Here is a 24,428-nt window from a genome sequence, read left to right as displayed (position 1 = left end):
ATTTGATCCAAAGCGTGCTCAGACGATAAAAATTTGATCGACAATCCATTGCAATTTTTCCAAAGGAAAACAAAAATGATAAACGAAGTTTTTCTCCTAAAATATGAAATTTTCTTAATTGTTTTTTATTTGTTTAATTGTTATTTTCTGCATATCTCTGCCCTTGTCCTTTAATGTTACCGGATAGATGGCAACTCTGTCATGCCCAAACCTGGCATGAACCAACTCTGGTTGCAAGCCAACTCGAACGCGAACGTGGTTGGACGGCCCAGCAACAAAAAAAAGAAGCACGTATCATCAACAGTCGCACAGTAACTTGCGACTGAATTCACGATAATCGGCAAAAATATCACAAAAAATATCAAAAACAAATATCCTTTTTGCGATATTTGTAATCAACAATCATAGTTAGTTTCGTGTCGGTTCGGAGTTGCCGTCCGTGTGCGTAGGTGTCAGTCGCGTGACATGTAAAATGTAAACGCGAAACAACAACAACAACAACAAAGGCTAAACAACCAAACGGTAGCAACATCCCTGTGCGATAAACAGAAAACGAAACAAAAACAGCTTAAACAAAAACAAAAATAACAACAACAACAAAAGTTAGCAAGCAAAAGTTGCGAAATAGTTTTGGACTGGTGGCAAGTGGCATCGGCTATAAAAAAAAATAAAATAAAAAAAAGAAACAACAACATAATTCCCAAGAAAAACAGGTTTCTGATGCCTGTGGAGGAATCAAGAAAGAATGAGAAGTAGATCGGGAGGGGGCGGTGGAGGGGAGGTGTGCAAACATTTACTGCAAATGCGAATTTAGATTCTTAACTGCAGGAATCGGTTTGCTGACGCACAGTGGTCACCACCGACACTTGCCCCACTGTGCCGCCCAGAACTTGTTTGCGCTTCACCTGCTTCTTCTTCTTGAGCTTCTGATATACCCTTTCCACTCGGAGTCCCCCGCCCCACACCCTCCCGCGAATGCATGTTGTTTTCGAATAGATCTTGCATGCAGCGCCTAAAATCAATAGGAAAAACCGTTTGCTCTTGCCCGAATGAGCCGTTACTTTTCGGGAAATATTTAGCCCCCCACCCCGACCCCACCGAGAGCTTCCCACACGGGCCAACAATAATCAGCTGGCTCTGCAGTCGACGCCGGCAGAGGTGGCGGCAGCGACGACGGCAGCGTCGGGCGCCTAGCAACAGCAGTTTACCTCTCGAGTCAGGTGCGGACTTCGGGTAGACAAGCGCCCTAAAAGAGGGGAGATTTACAGAGATTACATACAAATATTCGAATCAGGAATAAAAAAATCTGTGATTAAAAATTCAAATACGTTTTATTTATTTAGAAAGTTAGTTATTATTAAAAGGATTATTTTTGAAAATTATAAAATTTTATACATTTGTAAAAAGGCTTTTATATTATTGGAAAAATAACAAGTGTACAAGGAAAACTGTTTAAAAAATACTCTAATTTAATATCATTGGAGGAATAATTACACTATACATAAACTATCTTTAAATCTTAGTTATAGTGAAAGTTTAAATGTTAAAAAAAGAAAAGTTAAAATCCAATCGAAAAAATTTAATATACTGGCCCTAAAAATACTTACTTCCCTCACAATCCCAGTAATTAGATAAACATTTTAGCCTAAAATATAATAAAACCAAAAATAGTTTCAATAGCTTCAGTTAATAATTAATTTTTGTAGCCCACCTTCTCTTTGAGAAGTCCGCCCCTGTAGACTCCGCCGTCAGCTGTGCGAGCAGTGCGCAGGCGCCACACACGAACGTGGTACATCGGCCGCCGAACACCAGCACACGCACACTGCCTGGATCTGGGGGCTGGGAGCTGGGTGCTGGGAGCCACGAGCTAGGAGCTGGAGGAGCTACAGGCACCAGCAGCAGCAGCAGGCTGGTTAACTGCCTGACTTTGGCCCGAAAAATTGCATTGCTGGCGTCTCGCTCGCACGCACTTACTTTGGCAGTAATGCCGGAAAATGGTTGCGCGCCTCTGCCTCTGCTACTCTGTCACTGCCACTGCCGCCAGTTGGCAGCTGGCAGTCGGCTTTACATAAGCTTATACGTCCTGATTCAGTGCCCGGCTGCAGGTCCTTTGCTCAGGTTGTCCTTTCAGGCGCGCGCTAACCGTTTTTTCCTTCATTTTCCGGGTATCAGCTGCTGGCGCAACTTGTTCGGCTTTGGCTTTTGATTTTTCTTGGCTTTTGGTTTTTGGTTTTTCCACCGGATTTTCAGTTAGTTGGTGACTCTATTTATATTTTAGCCCAGCCGGTGGCTCGGCTGGGTTCTTGGTGGCACTGGAAACTAAACCGGCTCGCCAAAAGGTTCGTCGACAGTTTTTTCTGTTTTTTCAGCTGTTTGCTGCGGACCAAGAGTAGAAAAAGTGGTTAGACCTCTTTTTTTTATTACACTTTAATTTGTCTTTTTTATTTTAGTTTATTTTTTTTGCGCTATTATTCATCTCATTTCTGAAGTATTGCTATTTGCCGCCTGCGTGGGCCACTTTCAAAAGCTTTTTTTTCTGTTTTTTTTTTTTGTCGAGCTAGGGGGCTTCCGTTGGTGTTTTATTTTATTTCATTTTATTTATTTATTTATTTATTGCGTTTTCGTTGTCCGAAATCATAAAGCCAAAAACCTGATTTTGTGCGCACGGCCAGCCGTAAATCAATTTAACAATATCAATTCGCTCGTAAAACCGTTTGAAAAAACACACATAAATGAATATATCCATATGCAGCTGAAGTGTTAATCGAAAGAAAACAATAAAGTTGATGAACAAACAGCAGAAGCAACAAAAACGGGAAAGGCTTGCAAGTTGCAACTACCAACATGTGAGGCAAGGCAAGTTGAAATGTTAGCTCAGCCCCTCGAAAAGATGGCCGCCAGGATGTGCAGCATCGTCGTTTCCATCATCTAGCTGCCCCGCTGCTGCATTCACCGAGCTCACACAGATACTTCTACAGATACAGATACAGATACACACTTACACACACATAGATACTAACACCTACACACACACACATACCAATGCAGCTGACAGCCAGACGCTCGCACACAAATGCAAGCATCTCTTAAAGGTGAGTTCAGTTCCCCGTCGCTTACTTTAAAGTTTTAAATTTTAAATACTCTGCAGTCGTAAAATTGGGTGAACCGAGGGTCGTTCGAATTTCCTGTGCAGACGGTAGCCCGAAATGAGTGCGAAAAGTTTGCAAAATTAATGATCTCTCTCTCCTCCACGACGCTGAGCTGAACTTTTTGCCCTTTTTTCTCTGGCGATTTTAAAACGAATTAAATAAGATTCAATTATTCATAAATTGAATAATTTAATATCTTCCGACGCCATGTTCTCAAAAGGAATGGAACTAGCAAGAGGTTCAAGGAATTTATCTCAACCCATTTTTTATTCCACATTTTTTATATAAAAAAGTAAAACCATCAGTGGTCGGTGCTCAGAATAAATGAAATGTCAATGTAATTACCGAAAGGCTTCAGATATGGAATCCGTACGTCATCCCATATAATAGCTCGCCATATCTTTCAAAACAGCGCCATTTTGCAAGGTCATTAAGTGCCTGGCACAAACACCAGATAATTTGTTTTCAGCGCAGGCGATTGCCAAGGGAAATTAATTGAATTTTCTTTTAATTAAATGGGAATTTGGTTACCAAGTGCATCTGATATTGCGTCCCATGTGTTCTGCCATAAAATGGCTTACATTCTTGGTAGAATATTATACCATTAAGAATAATTTACTACAGAACTTAGGAGGAAAACACTTTTCTAATGACAGTGAAGGTGGGAAACCTGGACGAATCCCCGAGGACTTAAAGGTTTTGAACTTCACTTTGTGAAATTGAAAACCGGAACTCCCCAAATATGTCCGATTTGAACTGAATTGAACCCAAAGCTTTCGATTTATTTTCTGTAAAACCTTATGATTATGAGACATTTTTCACCAAATCCTATCCCTCACGCCCTCTGCCTCAGATAATCCCCAAACAAAAAAATATATATGTGTGAGAATAATTTCAAAACTTACGAGGAAAACGTTTTTCTAATGAGAGTGAAGGTGTATAACCCGGATGAATTCCCGGGGATTTAGAGGTTTTGAACTTCACTTTGTGAAATTGAAAACCGGAGCTCCCCAAATATGTCCGATTTGAACTGAATTGAACCTGAAGCTTGGATTTATTTTCTGTAAAACCTTATGATTATGAGACATTTTTCGCCGAATCCTTTCCCTCACGCCCTCTGCCTCAGATAATCCCCAAAAAATATATATATGTATGAGAATAATGACAGTGAAGGTGTGAAACCCGGACGAATCCCCGAGGACTTAAAGGTTTTGAACTTCACTTTGTGAAATTGAAAACCGGAGCTCCCCAAATATGTCCGATTTGAACTGAATTGAACCTGAAGCTTGGATTTATTTTCTGTAAAACCTTATGATTATGAGACATTTTTCGCCGAATCCTTTCCCTCACGCCCTCTGCCTCAGATAATCCCCAAAAAATATATATATGTATGAGAATAATGACAGTGAAGGTGTGAAACCCGGATGAATTCCCGGGGATTTAGAGGTTTTGAACTTCACTTTGTGAAATTGAAAACCGGAGCTCCCCCAATATGTCCGATTTGAACTGAATTGAACCTGAAGCTTTGGATTTATTTTCTGTAATACCTTATGAATATGAGACATTTTTCGCTAAATCCTTTCCCTCACGCCCTCTGCCTCAGATAATCCCCAAACAAATATATATGTATGAGCAAATGTATTTTGAAACCTTCGTCTATCAAGCCCGTGAAATGTCCAATCAAGAGAATCGCATGATGAATGACCTCAGCATTCCCATCAATCTTACAAAATTTTCCCCCGTCCTCTGGCATACGAAATTTTTTTGCCAGAAATTCTTTGATATTTGGCGACTCTCGTTGTCTTTCGTGTGTTATTTTTTTGCGGGCTTGCGTGCTTAGAGCATCTCAAAGTCTAACATTTCTTTAATATTTTTTTTGTCGGGTAGAGTTCGGCAAACAGCAAAATCTTGGAGGGTAAGCGCGAATTTTTATGACCGCTTGGAGTAGGAATTGGAATTGGAATTGGAATCGGACGCGGACGCGGACCTGGTCGGTGGAGGAGAGTTCCAGGCAGCTGGACTGGAGGGCAGCAATCCGACCATCGTTTTAATTTGTTGTTTTTGGTTTTGGGTTTTAGTTTTGGTTTTGGTTTTGGTCGCGAGCGAATGAGCCCATTGAAAAAAGCCCGTCAAACCAGTCGGCGTTTTGTGTTTTTGCTCTTTCCTAGGCCTCGGCAAACTGGCCCCCGTTGATGACTTTTTACATAGCCGTTGGCCCGAAGTGATACCGACTGAGATACAGAGAGCTAGAGTTGGATGGCTTACTGGCTGACTGGATGGCTGGATGGCTGGCCAGAGTCAACTAACAGACAAAACACACACGTATCTAAACTTGTTTGAAACGTGTTACATTTTAAGAACGTTCGCCGTAAGCGGCAAGTGGCAATAATCCTTTCAAACTTGACAGGGCTGCCATGTTCGCAGTGGAACTCAGCTAAGGGCCTCATGCCCCAAGTGGGAGTGGCACTTGGGCCCTCCGATTCGATTCTCTTCGTTTTTTTTTTAAACCTAGCATACCATAGCCATAGCATGGGTATCAATGTATCTATGTATCTGGATCTCTATATGCTGGCTGTCAGTCTTTTTGGCTCTGCAGACATTTTGGCTGCCTTTGTTGTTATCAAATGCTTCCATGTTTTTTCTTTTTTTTTTTCTGCAATTCCGCCATTTTTCTTTACACAAACAAACAAGGCAACACACGGGTTCCTTGTTACCCAAAAATCGCAAACAACCAAAACACCCACACACACCCACACACATAATAATAAAGAATGGCACGAGCGACTGGGACGAGCGAAAAAAAAAAGTGAAATTGATATTTTCGCACAAATTGCCGTTAACAAGGATTGGGAGTCGGACCTGGAGGAGGAAAAACCTAGGCAACGAAAAATTTGCCTGTCAAAATTTGGTTGAAAATGTGCAGCAGAATATACATAAAGTAAGAGAAATGGAATAAAAAACGGTTAGGTGTAAACGGGAAATTGTTTACCGTGGTTCCAAAATGATGTAATTTCGCGTGTTCGTGCAATTCAATTTCCTGCCAGCGGAAGCCCGTGTCGCTCTGTTCACCCATTGAAGTCAAACATCCATTCCCGGTCTCCCAGGTCTCCGTCCCAGGTCCACACCCCCATGGTCTGAACCCCACAACCCACACTCGCCTCCCCCAGAAAACCCACTTTAGTATGTTTAAAATATGGTCCAAAAATTTGGTTGGCAATTCCATATCAGTCGTTTTTTTTTCTTTTTCGAGGGAACTTTAATTGTCCCCAAGCCCAAGTTCTTTGGGCATACAGTGCCAGAAATGTGTGTATGTCTGTTTATTTGGCAAAAGCCAAGCACATAAATATATAGTACCATGTCCGATTCAATTTGGCGGAATTCGCTATCTCCGACATGCGACTGGTCAATACAATTTAACTTAATTCTTTAGCGGCATGGAGAGTCGAGGGATATGGCTTCTTTCACTTAAAAGTTGAGAAGAGACCTCCCCTGGTATTCCCTTATTTTAATTTTAAGACTAATAAGCTTATCTGAGCACTCAAGACTTGGCTCTCATAAGAGGTTTATAGATTCCGGGAATGAAAACATGCTGCTGGTAAGAATAATGCTGATCAGAAATATTGTCAACTTCAGGAACCTAAACAAATAATTTTCAAAAGTGTATGCAAAATTCTGTTTACTCTGGCATGGCCTCTCCAAAATATATATTTGCCATATTTCGCATAAATAAATTATATTCAAAAGACGACCCCCGGCTAGGCCTGGTGGCTTTGGTTTCGGGCCTGGCCTGGCCTGGTCGGACCGGGCCGGGCCGGGCCGGGCATTGCCTATATTAACAATAATTCCTTTGTGCCCGGGCATCTTGCCAAAAAGTTCGGTTACCACCGCCTGCTCCTGCACAGCAGGCGACGAACGTTTTGTGGCCAATTTCCCGTACCCAAAGGCCGACTTTTTGTGTGTGACCCATTGTCAGGCAAAGTCAAGCCGGACACAAGGCCTACTCTCTCGCCCCGCCTCCGGGCCTCTTGCCTCTTGCTGCTCCTGGCCCTATGACGTTTTGTCTAGAGTTTAAATGCAAAAGTTTGCAGAATGCCCGAGAAAACAGTAGAAAACAAATGGGCCACTGCTGGCTGGGGCATGGGTATCCGGAGACCCGGGAAAAGTCAAAACTTTCAAGCCTGGAACAACAAGCAAAGCGACTGGAAGCTCTTTGATTGAGGGATTTTGGTGAGGCTTTCAAAACTCTCTGACCTACAGGGACTAGGACTTTATAGACTGAAAGCAAGTAGGGACGGTTATAGTCCTGTTTCTCGACTATATGATACCCGGTACTCTTATTTTGTTGCATACTTTTGGGTGCTTCTGATCAAGACTTTGAAAGAAGGTGGTAGGAACAGGAGATATACAGATTGATCTGTTCAAGAATATATATACTTCTTGGGTTCAGAGACTATCCTTTCATTGTACTCTATGAGTACCGGATATAGTAACAAAATTATTATATTTATTTTAGGATTATTAGTGTTTAAAAAATTAATATAAATTTATGAAAATTTTTTTTTTATTTTTCGAGAGACTTTGAATTTGTGAGTCAGGACATGGAGGACATGGCTCACAGCCGAAACATCAAACAAATTTACGCTGGTTGTTGTTGTATATGTAGTAGTATCCGCCATTGAACCGCAAAGTGGCCAGCTCGTAGTGCACGGTTCCCGCCATAGATGGCTCCACCGAAACGATGCGCACCGGCGACGTTGTGAAGTTGAGGGTGCGATAGAAGAAGGCGGTGAGGAAACTGGCACTGATCACAAACGCCACAAAGAACCCCAGGCAGAAGACACAGTCCTTGTTCACCTGTAGGCAGAGGCAGAAGGCGGCGGCAAAGTCCCCGATCGTCCGCTTGATTCGCGCCCACAACGTTTGCCGCACCAGGGGCGGATTCGGGGGCATGTTGTTGCCACTGATGATGATCGTGTGGTGGATGCGTTCGCACGGTGGCGCGTTCTCGCCCTGCACGGTGGTCACATCCAGTCTCAGTCGCCCGTGGTGGTGGTGCGGAATCAGCTCGGTGGTCTGGGTGCCCAAATGGCTCAGTTGCGGCATCTGCAGGATCACCGTCGGCCGCGCAGGACTTCTCGACGGACGACGCCGCCGCTTCTTGTTCGGCTCCTGCAGGGCCTTGGAGTCCGTGTTGTTTCCGAAGCGGTATAGCATCTCCAGGATGTTGTGCAGTCGCGTGTTCGAGATCGCTTCGGCAGAGGACTTGTCCGTCTTGGTTTCGAGTTCGTGACTGGTGCCGGGAACGTCGTCAATGTTGAAAGTGACGTGCCTGGAAGAGTCTTGAGCACCCGGACCCTTTCCCGGTATGTAGACCACAACATCCATTCCCGGTTCGCCATTCACTTCAGCCACATGCCGTATTTGGACCGACTCGCCATCTGGTGGCTGGTAGTTCTCCACCGCAGCATCCCTTATTTCGACAGGGGACTGTTCAGGTTCAGGTTCAGGTTCAGGTTCAGTTTCAGTTACAATATCAACACGATTGTCCTGGGGCAGATCCTTTAGAGTAAGGCACGAACCTGAAAACTGTGCCTCTGTTTCAGTGGATTCCACATTAACATCTGGCAAATACACCACATGAGTGTCATTCGTATGTGGCTCTTTTGTTTCGGAGTGGCAGGCTCGGTCGTCGTTTACGGATTCAGGTCCTTGGGCGACGTCGACGTCCTCTAAATCAGTTTGTCCTTGATCCTTGCTTTGATCATCTTTCCGTTTGTCCATGAATTTTTTGCTTTTTGAGAGAAACTGAAAATTTGAGGTATTTGTTTATACCAATCGTTGTGACAGTTGCCAAACAGACACGTGGCCGGAATAATGTCGATTTCGGCTTGGTATAGAGAAACATTAGAAACCTTTCAAAATTCCATAATCTGTAGACGCGTTAAATTTGATGGCGTGCAGTGGGCCACCGCACACGGCGATTGTTGTTAACCTGCTGATTGGCGATTTGGTCCAGGATGCCGTGAACGAGCCGTTCAAGCTCTCCGAACAGACGTCCACCTGCCGGCGGCTCTTTCACATTCTGGGCTTCACTCCGGCGGATGTTTTCGAGGACGATGATGAGCCCGGTGATGGGAACTCAACGGACAAGTCTAGTTCGTGCACTCTACGGAACATACCGAATCCCAACGCCATGAACATTAAGCAGAGAAATTGGCACAGTTGGATGAAGAAGGCATTAGCTGAAGGTGAGATGTGATAGGGTTTTTGTGAAATAATTCTGAAACTATCACATGTAGAGAACTCCGAAGATGACATTGAGATATTCAAGAGGTCGCATGCGTACAAGGTGCTCGAGACAACCGGCGTGCAGACGGAACAGCCGAGGCTGAGGCGAAAGGAGCCTGGAGCAGTGCCTGTCGATGTCAGGCAAGGTGGACAACCGGGGGAGGCACCTTGCGAAATGACCCGCCAAACGATCTTCATAGAGGCGGTGTCGGTGCCCATTCCCAATGTGCTGGCCCGGGCGCCGCTGGCCGACAGGTTCTGCTATATGCTGACCGACTTTGCCTCGGCCCTCTATTGTAGTCTTGCCATCATGTGTTGTTGCACCCCCAATATGTTGCGATAAATGACACAGCAGTGCCGCGCCGCCAACAACAGTCGTTTGCCGCTGGTCAGTTTTCTGATTACTACTACTTTGTTATTTATTTAAGAGTGAAACTAAACCAATCATAATGCTAATATCTACTTGGGGTGGGCCTTCACCAAGTCGCGCTTCATGTCGATCTGCTGGTTAACGTTCGTCTGCAGGAAGCTGTAGTAGTGGCCCATCAACAGATAAAGACACCAAAGGCACAGGACAATGAAGAGCACGTATGTGAAGTTCTCGCCAATCATATAGGCGCAGGCCATGATCGTGTCCGCCGTCTGGACGATCACCTGCCACATCCTCTGGCGCAGCGGCGGCCTCTGCATTTCCGTGGCCGATGTCACCGACTCGACCTCGATGTGGATGGTGTGCTGCAGCACCTTGCTCGGCTTGTCGATGTCCACCCGAAAAGACTCGCCCTCGCCTCCGCCACAGCCCACGCCCGCCTGGGCCAGCTTGGCCTCCAGTTCCTTAACATCCGCCTGCTTCTGCTCCAAGGCGCTCCAGGAGGTCTGACTGCTCACCTCGCAGGTCACGGCCTGGCTGTTGTCCGCCGACCCCTTGATCGTGCATTCCGAGAGGTATAGCAGGCTCGATGAGGATGTTTTCCCTTCACTCTGATCGACGGCTTAAAAGAAATTGAAAATTCGATTTTACTCTTTATTTAAGTTAATTGGTAGCCTATTTTCCCTAATTTCTATTGCAGACTGTCTACAAATAATTCCACTTTATACAATTTATTAAAAAGGAGTGAATTATATAAGAGCATTTACCTAAAGCATTGGTTTTGTATCAATTATAAAATTATATATTTTTTTAAATATATAAACTAACTATGATCTACATATGGTAAATGATACCCGATACTTTTCAGTTTAATCCTTGAAGCTAGGCATATTTTTGGGCATAACTATATAGTATTTAATTCCTAAAAACTCATTAAATATAATAAAACTTATTTAAATAAAATGGGGGTTTAAATATTTGATTTAAAGTTATTTAGAAAAGCGAAAAAGTTTGTAAATTTAAAAGCAGTAAGCCACTAAAGTTTTACTCAATAAAAAGTAAAACAAAATATTAGGCTTAGAATTTAAATAAAAACTAGGCACTTTTAAAAATCACTTTTTTTTTGCCTATTTTTTTACTAAAAGCTTTATTAGATTTTACAATAAAAGCCATTACTTTGAAACGTAAAAGTTCCACTACCATGAAACTAAGAGAATTTCCATGTAAAGAAATTAAAGTTAATTTATCCTAATTGGTTAATTAAGACTGATTTGTCTCGACTCAGTTTTTATTTTAAATTCAGGCAAAGACTGGGCCAAATTTGAAACCTACCTTCCTTGCGGGTCAACTGCTCGGACAGGACGCGCTTCATTTGAAACGAAATGACGCCATGGTGGCCGCTCTCAGTTTCCAGGATCTTGGTGTAGTCCTCGAAGAGGTTGAGCAGCTCGACGAAGCGCTTGGTGATCTGTTTGTGGCTCAGGTGGATCTCGGAGAGGTAGGCGGCCACTTGGTCCTGCGACACCTGAAGATCGGGCCGTCTGTCGAAGCTCCAGCCGATGTGCTGCGCTCCAGATGCTTCCACCCGACGGTTATCCGTCTGCCGAGCCACCGTGGAACTATCGTCTCCGGGAGCCTTGCTCTTCGGATTCAGCATGCCGGGTGCGGGTATTGCAATCGGATTTTGTGTTTTTTTGTCGTGTGCTCAAATGTAAATCATAAATGTGTGAAAGTGCGAATACTTCCGGAGGAAAAGTGTGTATAAAATGGAATGAAGTTACGGACAGCCGCTCGTGTCACTTCAAAATTTTGTTCGTTTGATTATCTGGCAAGGGGTTGCTTGTTATCCGCCCGGCAAGACTGCCCGGCAGTTGAGTCTCTCGTTTGGCCAGTGGATAATTTTTGCGCTAAATTAAGCAATTTTCTACATTGCCAGGTCGGCGGCAGGTCGGCAGGTGGCTGGCGGCTGTCGACTGGCGGCAGGACGAGAATCCTCTGGCCGTCAACACTTCCTCTGGCTGGACAGGAGCTCGTCGATGGATTTTCCTGTCTAATATGACAATTATAACGGTCTAGTGCACTGATGTTATTTTGCATAAATGCATTTCTTTTTTGCCAACTTGAATCGAAAGGGTCAGAGAGGCCAGGTAAATGGGTTTTGGTTGTGAGTTTGAGTTTCAATGGCCCGGCACACACAAAAGGGACAAGGCAACCGGAAAACGGTTATGGAAGTCAAGAAGGAAGATGTCATTTGTGCTTTGAAATTGCACTTTTTTATTGCACACAGAATTGCTTGCTATTTTGAGCTTCAAGAAGACCACCATATAGAGAATTATTTAATATACTCACTAACAATATTTAATTAAGTTTGATTTAATCAGCTTACAGGCAGCAAATTATTTTCGCAGACATCTGGAAACATTTTTAAATAGTTTCCCAAACTTGTTGGATGGCCAAACAAAAAACAAAAAAACGAAACTGAAACTTTCTCGGTTCTTGCCCCAGTCCATAAATTGGCATTTTATTATCAGATGTTTTTTTCCCCCCTCATTTTTGGTGCAAGAGCAGCACACCACACTCCTCCCTTGAATTTCAACCACAATTTCCGTTCAATTGCGAAAGGCTGTCTCCGTATATTTCATAATTTGTTCGGGGGAAACTTTTCGATGAAACTCTATTAAAGCGGGGCGCATAATAAATTCATGGAATATCTCGACTTGCTCTGGAACATGGTCAGTACGCACATACTTTTTTTTTTTTTGGGAGTGGGAGTGGGAGTAGGAGTAGGTAGTGTCCTGTCGTCCTGGCGGCCACTGCGAGCACCTGCTGCTCAGTGGTCTGGTATCCATCTTTTGGACCGGCCATTGTTATCATTTAAAAGGCTTAAGTGCGCCGAAGATTTATATTTATATTTGAAAGGGAAGAAGGAATACACTGGCAGTGGCAGTGGCAGTACGGGTGGCTGGGGCAACATCATGGGGCATGGGGTATGGGGAATCTCGGTCCATGCAACGAGAAAATAAGATAAACGTACACTTTATTGATTTTCCTCTCGCATGTGTCGGGGCGGTGTGTTGTTTGCTTTTGGATGCTGTTGCCAGGCCATCCACTGCGTTTTCCCATCCCCCCCTTTGTCCCTTGTGTCCTGTTTACCACCAACCCTGGCATCCGGCACCCGGCACCCGGCACCCGGCCCCGGCTACCCCATGCCGTGCGCTTTGTGGCGCAGTTTTGTCGCCTGTCCAAAAAATGGGGAGTCGGAATGGCTTAACTGGGCAGCCCAACGCCTGCGCTTGATTCATCTGCCAGTTGATTGGTATTTGTGCGAAAGTGTTGAAGCAGAACAACTGGGATTGAGTGGCCGCCATCCTTCATCCTCCGGTTCACCCTTCGGGCTGTATGTTAAGCCCTATTTGTGTTGCCTACTTTGAGGCGCTGCCCCGCTCAGTGCACCAACCTCGTGCTGTGCTTTTCAGATATCCCCGGCTTTATGCCCGAACACCGAAGCCTATTTCACAAATGAATTTCACAAAAATCCCAATTAATGAAAAATATATACCCGCTGAGGTAGTATTTTACAAAGGGCTTTGTGTGAAAATATCATTAAATTAATTTACATTCCATCGTTGGCCATTCGTTGGTCCTTTCGCCTACTGGTTAGTACTGGTTTTTTTTTTGGCAATCTTCCTGATTATTCTGGCTAAAAATTTTGTCGCGCGGCCTCCTTTCTTAGATTTACGAGGTGTTGCTGATTATTCTCGCCGGCACACAGTAAATATTCGAATGTGTATCCAAAGGAGCAACCGAGGAGGAAATGGAGTAGGCGTCCTGGCCGTTGCCAAAAGTTGGCAGTCGTTGCTTCGGACTTTGGACCGTAGCAGCTCGTAAATAATATTTGTTTAGAGATATTTTTGCCTTAATGCTTGTTTGTTTCCTATTACTCGTCGGCCGGCTCGTTTATCATTTGGCTGGCCGGCGGATGCTGCAGGAGCTGGTGAAGGACTTGCTGCGGCCCAGGAATGGCGCAGCATGCATTCAATTAGCGCCTGGCAAGAATTGGGATTTTCATCATGCCCCATTATCATTATGCTCATAATTTTCCAGACCGTTTTCTGGTAGAATGCAGTGCCAGATTGCCAGCTGCTATTCTGGTTATATATCATATTAATCTGGCTCTAAGATTTAGGATGCTTGGAGATCCTTTAGAATCCTTAAAGGTTGGTCATAAAATTACTACTTAAACTATAAGGTATCTGAGGCACATATCACTCTGCAAACCCTGCACTCTTCTAAGAAAAACTAATTTAGAAGAGACGAATAAATTCTGATTGTTGTCGAAAGTGGTTAGCTCTCGAGACGAAGGACGAGGAAAGCTCCTTTCTGTTATACAAACAGAGTGTAAGTTTGTGTCACACTCGCTTACACCTGCCGGAGTCGTCAAAGCGCTGTCAAAACGCTGCTGCCACTCTTGTCTTGCCACGGCAAGAGGTAAGTGAAATTTCCGGGTGAATCCCCCCCAGTAAGCCCTCACTTGTGGCAATCAGTGGCTGGGTATTTTCTCACCTAGCCACTTTGCGCTGCAGACACGGCCCGCTGCTGGTTAGTTGGCATTTAATGGCATTTGACACTCTCGACGGTGTCCGCACAGGAGACAGGGCCACAAAAAACATCACCATCGGCAAATACACAAAACAGCAAAAACGTATAAAAAAGGAGCTCGTCCTGGAGACTAGAATGGTTGGAGAAATATTGGTTGGAAAATCGATAGAAAGTGGCTTAGAAAGGACTCACCAGGCACCAGGCTGCATGGAGCCGGTCGAGCACTTGCATAATGAAGTTGTTTCCTTAAATGGGCAAGGCATCGAAAGGACACGGAATTGTAGCTGGGAATGGGAATGGGATCGCCGGGCAGGAGTCGCCGGGCAGACAACAACAATAACAACATCAATGCACTTAATGCCTTTGTTTGCTTAACTTTATTTGATGTCCTTGTCTTGCCTTATCTTGCTTATTTTCCCCCGTACTTAGTGTCTCCCATGCATTCATAAGCCGGAGCGGATACCAGCGCTAAGGACCTCAATTTGCAATGCTTGCTTTTTCCGAAAATTTCATCAAAATTTTAGAGCTTTGACAATATTCTTTCTTATATTTTATTATAACTATAAAGTATAAAGAAATAAATTAATAAAATTTTAGGTAACTGCGAAAAGGACATTCCCATCTCTCATATAACGAAGAGTATCCAACTTTTGGGTGTCTTATTTTTTGCTGGGCTTGGTATTTGTTTTCCAGCGATGACTATGTTGTTTACAAATGAACGCAGTTTACGCAGCAGTCAGCAGCACGAATAACAGGATACAAGGACTCCGTCCAGCCCCGTACATGTTGACCACTCCAACTAGGACGAAAAAAACACAAAAAATAAAAATGGGCGAAAAAAAATAGAACCTAGAAAGTAAATAAAAAAATGGAGACTGGAGAAACACGAGCTGGAGTGTAATGCATTTAGCGTTTCTCGCAGAGAAAATATTCGCCATAGTCCTGTCATGCCTCGTACCGGATACTTTGCTTATTTTGCGGTCAAATTAATGCAGCAACAGCAGCAGCAGGAGACAGGACCTTTGGTATGAGGTATGAGGCGGACCGGACCGGATCGGACCGGCCAGGATGTCTGGAACCCGTTCACGGGGCATGTATTTTTAATTAATTGCGTGCCCCAAGCCACCCCTTATCCCCCCTGGGCCCGGGACCAGATGAGTGGCAGGAGCTGAGTTGTTGCCTCGGCCGTTGCATGCCATGTCCTCCCATGCGGCCGGGCTTCGGCCGAGTCCTTGTTGCTCCTGGCCTGTTCCTTGCTTAACAGTGTATGCGATTGCTCCTGATACTTATATGGGTTTATGTTTATAACTTCTCTTTTTCTCTGTGGCGACTATACTTTATACTGTACATTACTGTTGCTGAAGTATTATTTGAAACAAAAATCCTTGAGCTACAGGATCTATATAGTACCTTAAAAGAATGCCTGGAATTCTTTGATCGACTTCCCTGGCTAAGGATTGGAAAGGGCATTCTTTTGTCGGGTAGATGGATTGAAATTCCAACTTGTTGTACCCATTGTGTTGGCCCCGATCTGACCGCAAGCCGATGCCACCGCCACCGTCACCGTCACCGCCACCGCCGTCACCAGCAGCGCTACATCATTTGTGGTTAATTGTAATTAAAGTTCAGTGGTATGCTCCAACGCACACATGTTGCCCCCTTTGACCTCCCCCTCCTGTCTCGGTCTTATCGGCACCACAAACACCACACCACACCAGGCAGGCCAGGACAGGGCAGGGCTGGGGAGGGCAGAACATCCTGTGTGTGCGAGCTCAGCATTCCGTGTTCATTATGTCACAAGTAAAGCAAACAATTTGAAACAATTCGATACGCCAAACCGACGAACAGACAAACACATACGGAGTGTTCTCGAAAACACACAGATCCCGCCGACCCACTCCAGTAGTTGTCTGTCGACCTGTCTCCGTCTAACTAATTTCGGCAAACCAAATTCCTGTTACGATAATTTAATACAATTACGACTCCCCCCCTTACAACAAGAATAACAAGAATGCCGGAAACAAAAACCAAGACGCTCTGCAGCCCCAGCAACGGTCTCGACGATTTCGAAGAAGACGACATCAATGCCGCCACCAATCGCCTTGTAACCCGCCCACGTCAACGGTCCCAGTCTCAGTCCCGGCAACGGCATAGGTCCTACCACCCCAACACCAACACCAATCCCAATCCCAATCCCAACCAGAATCAGAGGCAGCGCCGGACCCAAGGCCATCGCAATGCCGCCGGCCTTACGACCAAACAGGAGGTGACACTGAAGGCCGGCGACATGCGAATGGCCCGGATCCAGATAAGTCTCTCCCAGCTACGCACCGAAATGGAGGCCTCCAGCAAGACGCTCCATGACCTGGCCAGGATGCTCAAGGTGGACATGGATGCCGAGTGACATACCAAGAAAAATGGTTTATCTGCAGAGTGTTTGTTTTTGTGAAAGTGTTCATTAAATCTAACGAAATTGTCTTAAAAACTTGAGGGATTTTTCAAAAGGGAAATTTTAAGGGGAGCAGTTTCAAGGGATTTTTGGACCTTGTTTTCTAAAGAGAAATTAATTATAAAAACATTCTTTTTATCCCATTTCTATTGTTTCAAAGTAATTAACTCAATTTTTCTGTTTTTTTTACAGAACCCATGTCAATTTCATCCTGGAATACCAGTTCTGCGGCACTACCCTCGAAGCCCACCAAGAATCATTCGTCTGTTGATCCTCATAAATCACTGGGACAGACAGGTACATACAATACTTTTAAAAATATACACATATGTACATATACATGCAGACACACCTGAATTAATAAATCCGTAATTCCTTCTCTTAATGACCCGACCCCAAGTCCCTTTGGCGCGTGATGGCTTGATTTAAATTAAAAATTTATTGCATATTTTTTTGCGCCCTCCCACTCTCCTTGGCATATTGGCTGGGGAGACGGTGAAAAAATATGCATATGTGTATTTAAATGAATATGGCTACATTGTGCATACATACCTGCATGTGTGTGTGTGTGTGTATAAATTAAATTTGTGAATGCCTGCGAAGTCGCCCCGGGCTAACAACCGGCAACATGCATGAACATGCCATGAACTCAAATTTGCAGCGCCAACGGGTTAAGGATGTCCTGCCCCGAGGGCTTCGCTTCGCCGAAAGGCAAAGGCGCTGTGGTGGGTGCTCTGCTGAGTTAAGGGTCTGCCGTCCTGACGTCCTGCCGCCCTGACGTCCTGACGTCCTGGCGGTCTGGCACTTCAGCAACCGTTTTGATTACTCGCATGTTTTCGCGTGCAACTAAATTAGCGCACGTGTAATCAAGTTCTTTTCGTTGAAAACAACGAATAAAAAATAAAGAAAATGTACACAGAAGCTTGTGTGGACTTCCTTCCCTACCAGCACCCCAGAGCACCTCCCAACCATCCATCCATTAGCTGGTGTCCCCTCGCTGACTCGCTGGGTTCATATTTTTGTGGGGCGTCGTCAGGATGTTTAAAGTAGAGTAATTGATGTCCCCTCGGATAACATATTTTGCCGAGCTGGAAAAGCTGGAAAAGCGGGATAATAAATCATTCCAATCATATGGAAGTCAGTTGGCCAACTTTAAAGACAACGCTTCTGGCTTTAATTTGTTTTCAAATCTTTCCCATGAACTTTTCAACTTCTAGCTAGCAAGCTATTTTATTATAGTACCACAGTCTGTTCATGATAACCTATATAGAGCTCCCAAAATAGATACCATGTGTACATTGCACTTCTATACATTATTACAACACATGCTCTCCTCCATGAAGTTGATAAAATATTGGAGAAGTGGCTCCGGATTCCGGAATATGCAAACACATGCCCCGCAATCTGCTGCCGTTGAGCCAAGAGCCAAGAACTAGCCTTTATCGAGTAGAATGCTCACATTGTTTTATTTTGATTGAAAATCTGGCCCGTTAACACAATATGTTAGCGGGCGATAACTTTCCCAGTTACGAAAGCCCTGGCGCTCAGTTGTTTGTTTATCAAGTACTCCAGGGTGCACCGAAACTTCCCCAGAGGTATGAACTTTGGAAAGTCCTCCTCATCGAAACTCATGTTATTCAAAGCGTAGTCCACGTTCTGGAAAATATCAATCTATATAATAACATTAAGAAATATTAAGTAGAAGTACCCACCGGTTCAAAGGGGCACTTGAAGATGACGCTCGAATGTTTTTTGACACCTTTGGCGTATATTTTGAAGAGTCTATTGGTCTGGACATTTTCCAGGAAGTAGCACATATCGAAGGTGCCGTCGTATATCTGAATCTTCTTACTATTGGGCTTCCAGAAATCCAAAATGGCATGCACGGAAAAGTCGTTGACAGGATTCTTGAAGACCTGACTCGAGTTGTAGTAGCTCCGGTTGTTGACTTGCCACAAATCGCAGTCCAGCTTTTCGAACACCTCCGGATCAATATTCCTCATTTTGATTTCATCGATGACTATTTGGAAATTGCGTTTCTCGGAGTAGGCGAACTGGAGAAGGCTCGAAAAACAGATCCAAAACCAAGGGCTCATGGCGGTAAAAACGACGGTCGGTAGTGCCCATCTGCTATTTGTTTTTATACGAAATAGCAGATGGACTTCGAAAGCATTTAACTCTAATTTGTCTGCTTTTACATTGCACGTCCATAAAAATTATTAAAGGCATTAAATTAATAAGCGTACTACCATTTCGTAATTAATGACAACGACACAGTGCGCAAAAATATTTATTTCGAATGTCATATATATATATGTATATATATATGTCTCTATGATTAATTAACTGAAAGATTAAAAACGTTTTAAAGTCAAATGCTGATACTCCATATTTATTGATATTCCAGTTTTATCTCAGTTCGGGACGATTCTGCCCTTGATGACCAGGCGGGCACTCATTCTCTGATTCATGAGGAACTCGATTATGTTTCGAAATTTTCCCAATGGAACATTAGTGGGAAAATCCTTTTCATCAAAAAACATTTTCTCCACAGTATGACTAACGTTCTGGGAAAATAATTGCCAAAATTTAGAAATACTTACACACAGAATGTACTTACTGCTCGAAAGGGGCATTTCAGATCGGTATTCGAATGTGCTTTTATATTCTTCACGAAGATATTGAGGAATCGGTTTTTTTGAATATTGTTTAGAAAATTACACACGTCGAATTTCACATCTAAAATCTTCAATTTCTGATTGTTTAACTTCCAAAATGCCAACTCGGCGTGTACCCAAATATCATTGACGTCGTATTTGAAAATACGCGTAGAGTCGTAGTAGCTGCGGTTGTTGATCTGCTCGACTTGACAATCAAACCTTAGGAAAACCTCCGGATCAACATTACTAATATTGACATCGTCGATAACAATTCGATAGTTTCGTTCCTCCATTATGGCGTTTACTAAAATGAAAACGCCGCAGACCCAACACCACTTGATCATGGCTGTAGCTCTCGACCCACTAAGTCGGGTTTTTTCTGTTTTCATGAACAAAAGCTTTGAATCTAAATGCGGCTCATTTACATTATCCCATTTGCCTGCTGGCCCAAAATTTCATTAAATAAATAGAATACAATTACATTATGAAACAAAGTGTCTGGATTTAATTGGGTACTTTTAATAGACATATATTTTTAGGCTTTTTGAATAAGTTCTCAACGTCCCGATCGCACACGAAACACCCTTCCATAGATAATCACTTGAAAAGCCTTCCGTTTATTATTAAATATCAAGAAATCTGACTTGAATGTCATTTCCGGCGCATACATCGGTATCAAATTAGAATCCACTGTAAAGTTATTCATATAATATCGGGTATTCTTAAAATCAATACAGGCATTTGTTAGTCAAAGTCATAATGAGTTGAAAATTAGTTTACTTACTTTTTTGAAGGGGCATTGGAGTGGAAAGTTAGACACACGTCGCAACTCATCGGCAATTAACTTGAGTAGAAATTGGGTTTGAATAGCTTCCAAGTCGTGGCAACAGTCAATGTCTAGTTTCAGGTAGTTGGTAATTGTCGATCCTCTTACTAGGGAAAATGAATAAATTCCTGAGGAATTGGTGACATCTTCCGTCAAAGTGAACTCGGCAGAGAACATGCGACCTTGATTTATTTGACAACTCGTATTTTTCATGAATTCGGGCATGTAGTTTTTACACTCAACTTTTGTCATGATGGCTTCCATCTATTTTGAACAAATAAATATAATTGTCTTTAATTTTTGTCGTTTTTTTGAAGATTTTACAGACCTTGGATCTCGCACTGTACAATACAGATATCCATAAAAAAAGTATTGCACCTTTTAGGAATGGTTTAGCTTTCATATCTCTCTCTATTGGCTGACACAATATAAATACATCTGGAATATATATTTTTCTCAATAAAATAGTTATTTTGTAATTGTTTTTTAATGATTTTTTAATATACTTTGCTTAAGTTATTAAAATTACTAACTAAAAACAAATATAAAAACAACTCTGTGTTGTGTTTGGAACAGTTGTGCTGTTAAATATTTTCTATATTTTTTTACCCCAAAGTAGACACATGTTTTTTATTAGGCCGAGTACGTTTAAGGCTTCCATAAATGGTCAGTTGCATAGCTCTTTTCCTGTTTATATATATCATGCAGTCCGATATAAAGCTCAGTTCCGGAGCATAACTTGGTATAAAATTCCCATTAATCGTAAATCCATCAATATGATAGCGAGTGTTCTACAAAGAATTTCAAATATGAGATATATTTTTCGAAATTAAAGCTAATCTTTTAAACTTACCTTTTTAAATGGACAACTAACTGGAAAATTGGCCACCCGCCGGAACTCGTCTGCAATCAGACGAAGAAAATGTTCCGATTGCAAGGTTTCCAAAGCCTGACAAAAGTCCAGCTCCACGGCTGTGCGATTATTCATAAAAGAGCCCCGCTTTATTTTAAATGAATATGTACCCCTAGTGTTCCACACATCGTGTGCAAAAGCGAACTCTGCGGAAAAAGACGAGGAACTATTTAAACTGCAGCTAACGATCCTTACTAGATCCGGCATGTAGTTTGGGCACTCGATTTTTGTCATTTTTATTTCCACCTTAGAAATAAATATGAATTTAGTTGTGGAAACTTTGTTTAGAAATGTATCTAACCTTTGGTTTGGCGGTTTTTGAAATATTGATCCCCACAAAAAGCACGAATAGAAAGACTGCCAGCCTCGTAACGTTCATTGTAATGGCTTTCTAAAACTCGACTGAATGAGACATCAACGATATATTTAGAAAACAAAAATAAACTAATCGAAAATGAATCGAATTCTGATATCTGTTAAATTGTCTGATGAAGCAATTAAGTAATTACTCAGGCTAAACATTTACACGATTTATTTAAAAACCCCGAAGATAGCAGATCTTAATGCCGCGGAACTACTCTGCCACGACTCTTGACTCTGGCTGCTACATCGCTTTGGTTTACATAGAATTGGATTAGGGAGCGAAATGACCCAATGGGAACAAATGATGGGAAATCTTGTTCGTTTAAGTTATATTTCTCCAGTTTGTAAGGAAAATTCTGAAACAAAAACAAAAATTATTATTCAAACCATAAACAATCAAGAGATATTGAAACTTACCGCTTTCAACGGACACTCCAAATTTGAATATTCCTTTATGTATTTTGAAAAAGTATTTAAAACCTTCGTTTGGTGCAGAGTTGTAACAAAGGAGCATGCCTCCAAGTGGACATCGTATAGTTTCATATCTGGCCCGTTCGATTTCGAAAAATCCAAAGAGATACGAACGTTAAATTTTTCGATTGTTCTATTCAAAAGTATTTGACAATCAACGTAGCTCCGGTTATTTATTGCATAAGTCTGGCAATCGAACTGTTTCAGTAGAACCGTATTAAACACTTTGACGCTAACCTCATCGATAATTATTCCAAAATTGCGATGGGCGTAGCTCAAGGAATCGAGATAAACAATCGCACCGATCCAGAACCAAGTCTTCATGGCTGAAACTCAAGTTTAAATGTTCTACCCAAATATCAACCGAGCCAAATAAGTCATTTCGGTAGACATTCATTATTTATTTCCTCTTAAAAATCACTTAAAAATCAATTGGAAAACAATTATACGGTTCGAATTGACTATAGAATTACCTCGACGTATATTAACCTTTCTAATTTCCCTCCAATCAAGTATGTATGTATGTTTCGATATTCAATAATATTTTAATTTTCTAAACTCTTCCATTTTTAATCTAAGGATAGGGATATATTTGGCCATAGGTTTCAATCCGTAAGCCCAGCTTTCGTTTTAGAAGAAAGTACTCGGATATGGTCCGAAATGTACCGAGTGGAATAAAGACCGGTAAATCATTTTCTTCCATAAACCAATTGTTCAGAGTGTAGTTGAAATTCTTGAAGAAATTAAAAGTTAAAAGCTACTATATAGGATCTAATAGGATCTATTGCTCCTTACCTTCTTCAGAGGACAAACCAGATTGGCGTTTGTGTGTTTTTTAAAGCTTTTTACGTAAATGTTAAATAAACTATTGCGATGAACTGTTCTGAGAAAAAGACAAGCGTCTACCCGAACATCATATAACTTAAATTTTCTTTTGGTATTATTATGCTTCCAAAAGTCCATGGTGGTTCGCATGTCAATTTCGGGAACGTCACTCTTGAATGACAGCTCTCCGTTCACATAACTCCGATTATTCAATTCAGTAATTCGAAAGCCCGCGTTCCTAACAACGCTCGTGTCCTTATATTTGACTGAGAACTCGGTGAGTTTTACGCGAAAACTCCGTTCGGAAGACGTTATTTGGTTGATTGTGAAAAACCACAATATCCATAACAAAGTAGTCATGGCTAATGCTCCCGTAATAATGCTGGATCAGTACGACATCGCCCTGATTTTAGTACATACCATTTTTACCATTGATCCATAAACATAATTAGAGAATTAAAGCAATGGGAAGACACGGCGGTTAATCACTATCATCAAAATATCAATTTATAGTTCGTGGTTAGCTGCTAAACCGTAGATCCGTACGTAGATCAATTTTAATCCCAAACAAGTTCCAGATAGTTTAAGTTTCGATCAGTACAGTAAATAATTTTTAGGTCAATTAGGTGCAAATTGTTGACTGACCAGCTCCAGATGATTTCGCAACATTAATCTAATCATTGAACCAAATCGGGGACTAATAATAGATGTTCCATGTTCCAAATATTTATTTTTTAACTTCACAAACGAAAATTACATACAAATTCCACAGTAGCTTCTCTAGACCTTTGAGATACATTGTCCTTTTGTCACAATGCTTATAACCATTTTTTTCATTGTAAAATATTCAGTTACAGTCCGAAATACTCCAATGGGAGTGAAATGAGGCAAATCCATTTCATCCATATACCAGTCCAATAATTTGTAGCTATGATTCTGTAGTAAAAAATGGTTTAAAAACTGCAAAAATTTAAAAACGTGCATAACTCACTGATTTAAGCGGGCAGGCGAGATTAAAGTTAACATGCCTGTTGAAACTTTTTATGTAGAGATTGAAAAACTTGTTGTTTTGAACACTTCTAAGGATAGGACAGAGATCCACCTTGATATCGTACATCTTTTTCTTCTGGTGGCTGTTGGGCTTCCAAAAATCCATAGACGTATGAACACCCACATCCGTGACATTCCGAGTGAGTATCATCTCGGCGTTGACAAAACTCCGATTGTCTCTTTGCGAAAGAGTAGATTCTATCTTTTCAAAGAGGTCCGGGTCCTTGTACTTGATCGTAAATTCTTCAAAGTAAATTCGGAACTTCCTCTCGTCGCCAAGAGACACGTCCATGAGGACATACAAGCCCCAGACCAAACACAAAGTGTTCATGGCTAGAGCCTATATTATAATACTGCTTAAATTATACGATGACTGTCCATTATAATCGTTTCGATTCGCCTGTAATCATTCCGTTCAAGATGGACGCCACTGATATTGCCTAATCATAGACAATTTTCAATTTT

The 24,428-nt window shown here is 42.3% G+C and overlaps 10 protein-coding genes across 16 annotated transcripts in view; 3 read left to right on the top strand and 7 right to left on the bottom strand.

Moving 5' to 3' along the window:
* The first annotated feature begins 230 nt into the window (after positions 1-230).
* LOC6504307 overlaps positions 231-24,428 on the top strand; it is a 45,653-nt gene continuing 21,455 nt past the window's right edge. Inside the window, exons 1-3 of one of the 6 annotated variants that reach the window (XM_032455471.2) lie at positions 231-445; positions 2,643-3,092; positions 17,048-17,152. In XM_032455471.2, the coding sequence (XP_032311362.1) occupies positions 3,074-3,092; positions 17,048-17,152 (124 nt within the window). In that variant the 5' untranslated portion in view covers positions 231-445; positions 2,643-3,073. Of the gene's footprint in view, positions 537-2,030; positions 2,119-2,642; positions 3,093-17,041; positions 17,153-24,428 lie in introns of those variants that run through there. The other 5 variants (XM_032455468.2, XM_032455467.2, XM_032455469.2 and 2 more) reach the window with 5 other exon arrangements.
* On the bottom strand, positions 7,592-8,937 carry LOC6505991. The gene has a single exon (XM_001965026.4). It carries the CDS (start codon positions 8,928-8,930, stop codon positions 7,776-7,778), a length of 1,155 nt encoding a protein of 384 aa, XP_001965062.2. The 5' UTR covers positions 8,931-8,937; the 3' UTR covers positions 7,592-7,775.
* LOC6504303 lies at positions 8,974-9,887 on the top strand. Its single transcript, XM_001965025.4, has 2 exons — positions 8,974-9,397; positions 9,449-9,887. The coding sequence occupies exons 1-2, from the start codon at positions 9,100-9,102 to the stop codon at positions 9,778-9,780; spliced, it is 630 nt and encodes a 209-aa protein (XP_001965061.1). The 5' UTR covers positions 8,974-9,099; the 3' UTR covers positions 9,781-9,887.
* LOC6505980 lies at positions 9,831-11,619 on the bottom strand. Its single transcript, XM_001965024.4, has 2 exons — positions 11,140-11,619; positions 9,831-10,429 (listed from the first exon to the last, which is right to left on the bottom strand). The coding sequence occupies exons 1-2, from the start codon at positions 11,462-11,464 to the stop codon at positions 9,897-9,899; spliced, it is 858 nt and encodes a 285-aa protein (XP_001965060.1). The 5' UTR covers positions 11,465-11,619; the 3' UTR covers positions 9,831-9,896.
* Positions 16,184-16,891, top strand: LOC6504306. The gene has a single exon (XM_001965023.4). It carries the CDS (start codon positions 16,418-16,420, stop codon positions 16,808-16,810), a length of 393 nt encoding a protein of 130 aa, XP_001965059.1. The 5' UTR covers positions 16,184-16,417; the 3' UTR covers positions 16,811-16,891.
* On the bottom strand, positions 18,298-19,082 carry LOC123257426. The gene is made up of 2 exons (XM_044716457.1): positions 18,568-19,082; positions 18,298-18,511 (listed from the first exon to the last, which is right to left on the bottom strand). Exons 1-2 carry the CDS (start codon positions 18,949-18,951, stop codon positions 18,359-18,361), a joined length of 537 nt encoding a protein of 178 aa, XP_044572392.1. The 5' UTR covers positions 18,952-19,082; the 3' UTR covers positions 18,298-18,358.
* On the bottom strand, positions 19,132-19,874 carry LOC6505958. The gene is made up of 2 exons (XM_001965021.3): positions 19,476-19,874; positions 19,132-19,422 (listed from the first exon to the last, which is right to left on the bottom strand). Exons 1-2 carry the CDS (start codon positions 19,857-19,859, stop codon positions 19,270-19,272), a joined length of 537 nt encoding a protein of 178 aa, XP_001965057.2. The 5' UTR covers positions 19,860-19,874; the 3' UTR covers positions 19,132-19,269.
* Positions 20,256-21,496, bottom strand: LOC26515051. Its single transcript, XM_044716458.1, has 3 exons — positions 21,195-21,496; positions 20,670-21,132; positions 20,256-20,605 (listed from the first exon to the last, which is right to left on the bottom strand). The coding sequence occupies exons 1-2, from the start codon at positions 21,486-21,488 to the stop codon at positions 20,947-20,949; spliced, it is 480 nt and encodes a 159-aa protein (XP_044572393.1). The 5' UTR covers positions 21,489-21,496; the 3' UTR covers positions 20,256-20,605; positions 20,670-20,946.
* On the bottom strand, positions 21,664-23,417 carry LOC6502764. 2 transcript variants are annotated; one of them, XR_006507491.1, is made up of 3 exons: positions 22,884-23,417; positions 22,035-22,821; positions 21,664-21,973 (listed from the first exon to the last, which is right to left on the bottom strand). XR_006507491.1 is itself a non-coding variant. In XM_001965019.3 (2 exons), the coding sequence occupies exons 1-2, from the start codon at positions 23,271-23,273 to the stop codon at positions 22,663-22,665; spliced, it is 549 nt and encodes a 182-aa protein (XP_001965055.1). In that variant the 5' UTR covers positions 23,274-23,417; the 3' UTR covers positions 21,949-22,662. The 2 variants fall into 2 exon arrangements, 1 of the variants encoding a protein (XP_001965055.1); XM_001965019.3 differs by having other exon boundaries at positions 21,949-22,821.
* Positions 23,468-24,326, bottom strand: LOC6502763. The gene is made up of 2 exons (XM_001965018.3): positions 23,905-24,326; positions 23,468-23,849 (listed from the first exon to the last, which is right to left on the bottom strand). The coding sequence occupies exons 1-2, from the start codon at positions 24,292-24,294 to the stop codon at positions 23,694-23,696; spliced, it is 546 nt and encodes a 181-aa protein (XP_001965054.1). The 5' UTR covers positions 24,295-24,326; the 3' UTR covers positions 23,468-23,693.

This window comes from Drosophila ananassae, chromosome 3R (genome assembly GCF_017639315.1).
Source record: "Drosophila ananassae strain 14024-0371.13 chromosome 3R, ASM1763931v2, whole genome shotgun sequence".
NCBI lineage: Eukaryota > Metazoa > Arthropoda > Insecta > Diptera > Drosophilidae > Drosophila > Drosophila ananassae.
Note: the sequence above shows the minus strand (reverse complement) of the source record. Positions and strands in the feature narration are given on the sequence as shown.

Coding starts and splice junctions, on each gene's coding strand:
- LOC26515051 (XM_044716458.1), bottom strand. CDS start 21,488: ATGACAAAAATCGAGTGCCCAAACTACATGCCGGATCTAGTAAGGATC. Junction 21,133..21,194: donor TTAGTTGTCCATTTAAAAAG/GTAAGTTTAAAA, acceptor AATTCTTTGTAG/AACACTCGCTATCATATTGA.
- LOC6505991 (XM_001965026.4), bottom strand. CDS start 8,930: ATGGACAAACGGAAAGATGATCAAAGCAAGGATCAAGGACAAACTGAT.
- LOC6505958 (XM_001965021.3), bottom strand. CDS start 19,859: ATGATCAAGTGGTGTTGGGTCTGCGGCGTTTTCATTTTAGTAAACGCC. Junction 19,423..19,475: donor TGAAATGCCCCTTTCGAGCA/GTAAGTACATTC, acceptor TTATTTTCCCAG/AACGTTAGTCATACTGTGGA.
- LOC6504303 (XM_001965025.4), top strand. CDS start 9,100: ATGGCGTGCAGTGGGCCACCGCACACGGCGATTGTTGTTAACCTGCTG. Junction 9,398..9,448: donor GAAGAAGGCATTAGCTGAAG/GTGAGATGTGAT, acceptor TATCACATGTAG/AGAACTCCGAAGATGACATT.
- LOC6502763 (XM_001965018.3), bottom strand. CDS start 24,294: ATGAACACTTTGTGTTTGGTCTGGGGCTTGTATGTCCTCATGGACGTG. Junction 23,850..23,904: donor TCGCCTGCCCGCTTAAATCA/GTGAGTTATGCA, acceptor TTTTTACTACAG/AATCATAGCTACAAATTATT.
- LOC6505980 (XM_001965024.4), bottom strand. CDS start 11,464: ATGCTGAATCCGAAGAGCAAGGCTCCCGGAGACGATAGTTCCACGGTG. Junction 10,430..11,139: donor GCAGTTGACCCGCAAGGAAG/GTAGGTTTCAAA, acceptor ATTTCTTTTAAG/CCGTCGATCAGAGTGAAGGG.
- LOC6502764 (XM_001965019.3), bottom strand. CDS start 23,273: ATGACTACTTTGTTATGGATATTGTGGTTTTTCACAATCAACCAAATA. Junction 22,822..22,883: donor TGGTTTGTCCTCTGAAGAAG/GTAAGGAGCAAT, acceptor AATTTCTTCAAG/AATTTCAACTACACTCTGAA.
- LOC6504306 (XM_001965023.4), top strand. CDS start 16,418: ATGCCGGAAACAAAAACCAAGACGCTCTGCAGCCCCAGCAACGGTCTC.
- LOC123257426 (XM_044716457.1), bottom strand. CDS start 18,951: ATGAGCCCTTGGTTTTGGATCTGTTTTTCGAGCCTTCTCCAGTTCGCC. Junction 18,512..18,567: donor TCAAGTGCCCCTTTGAACCG/GTGGGTACTTCT, acceptor GATATTTTCCAG/AACGTGGACTACGCTTTGAA.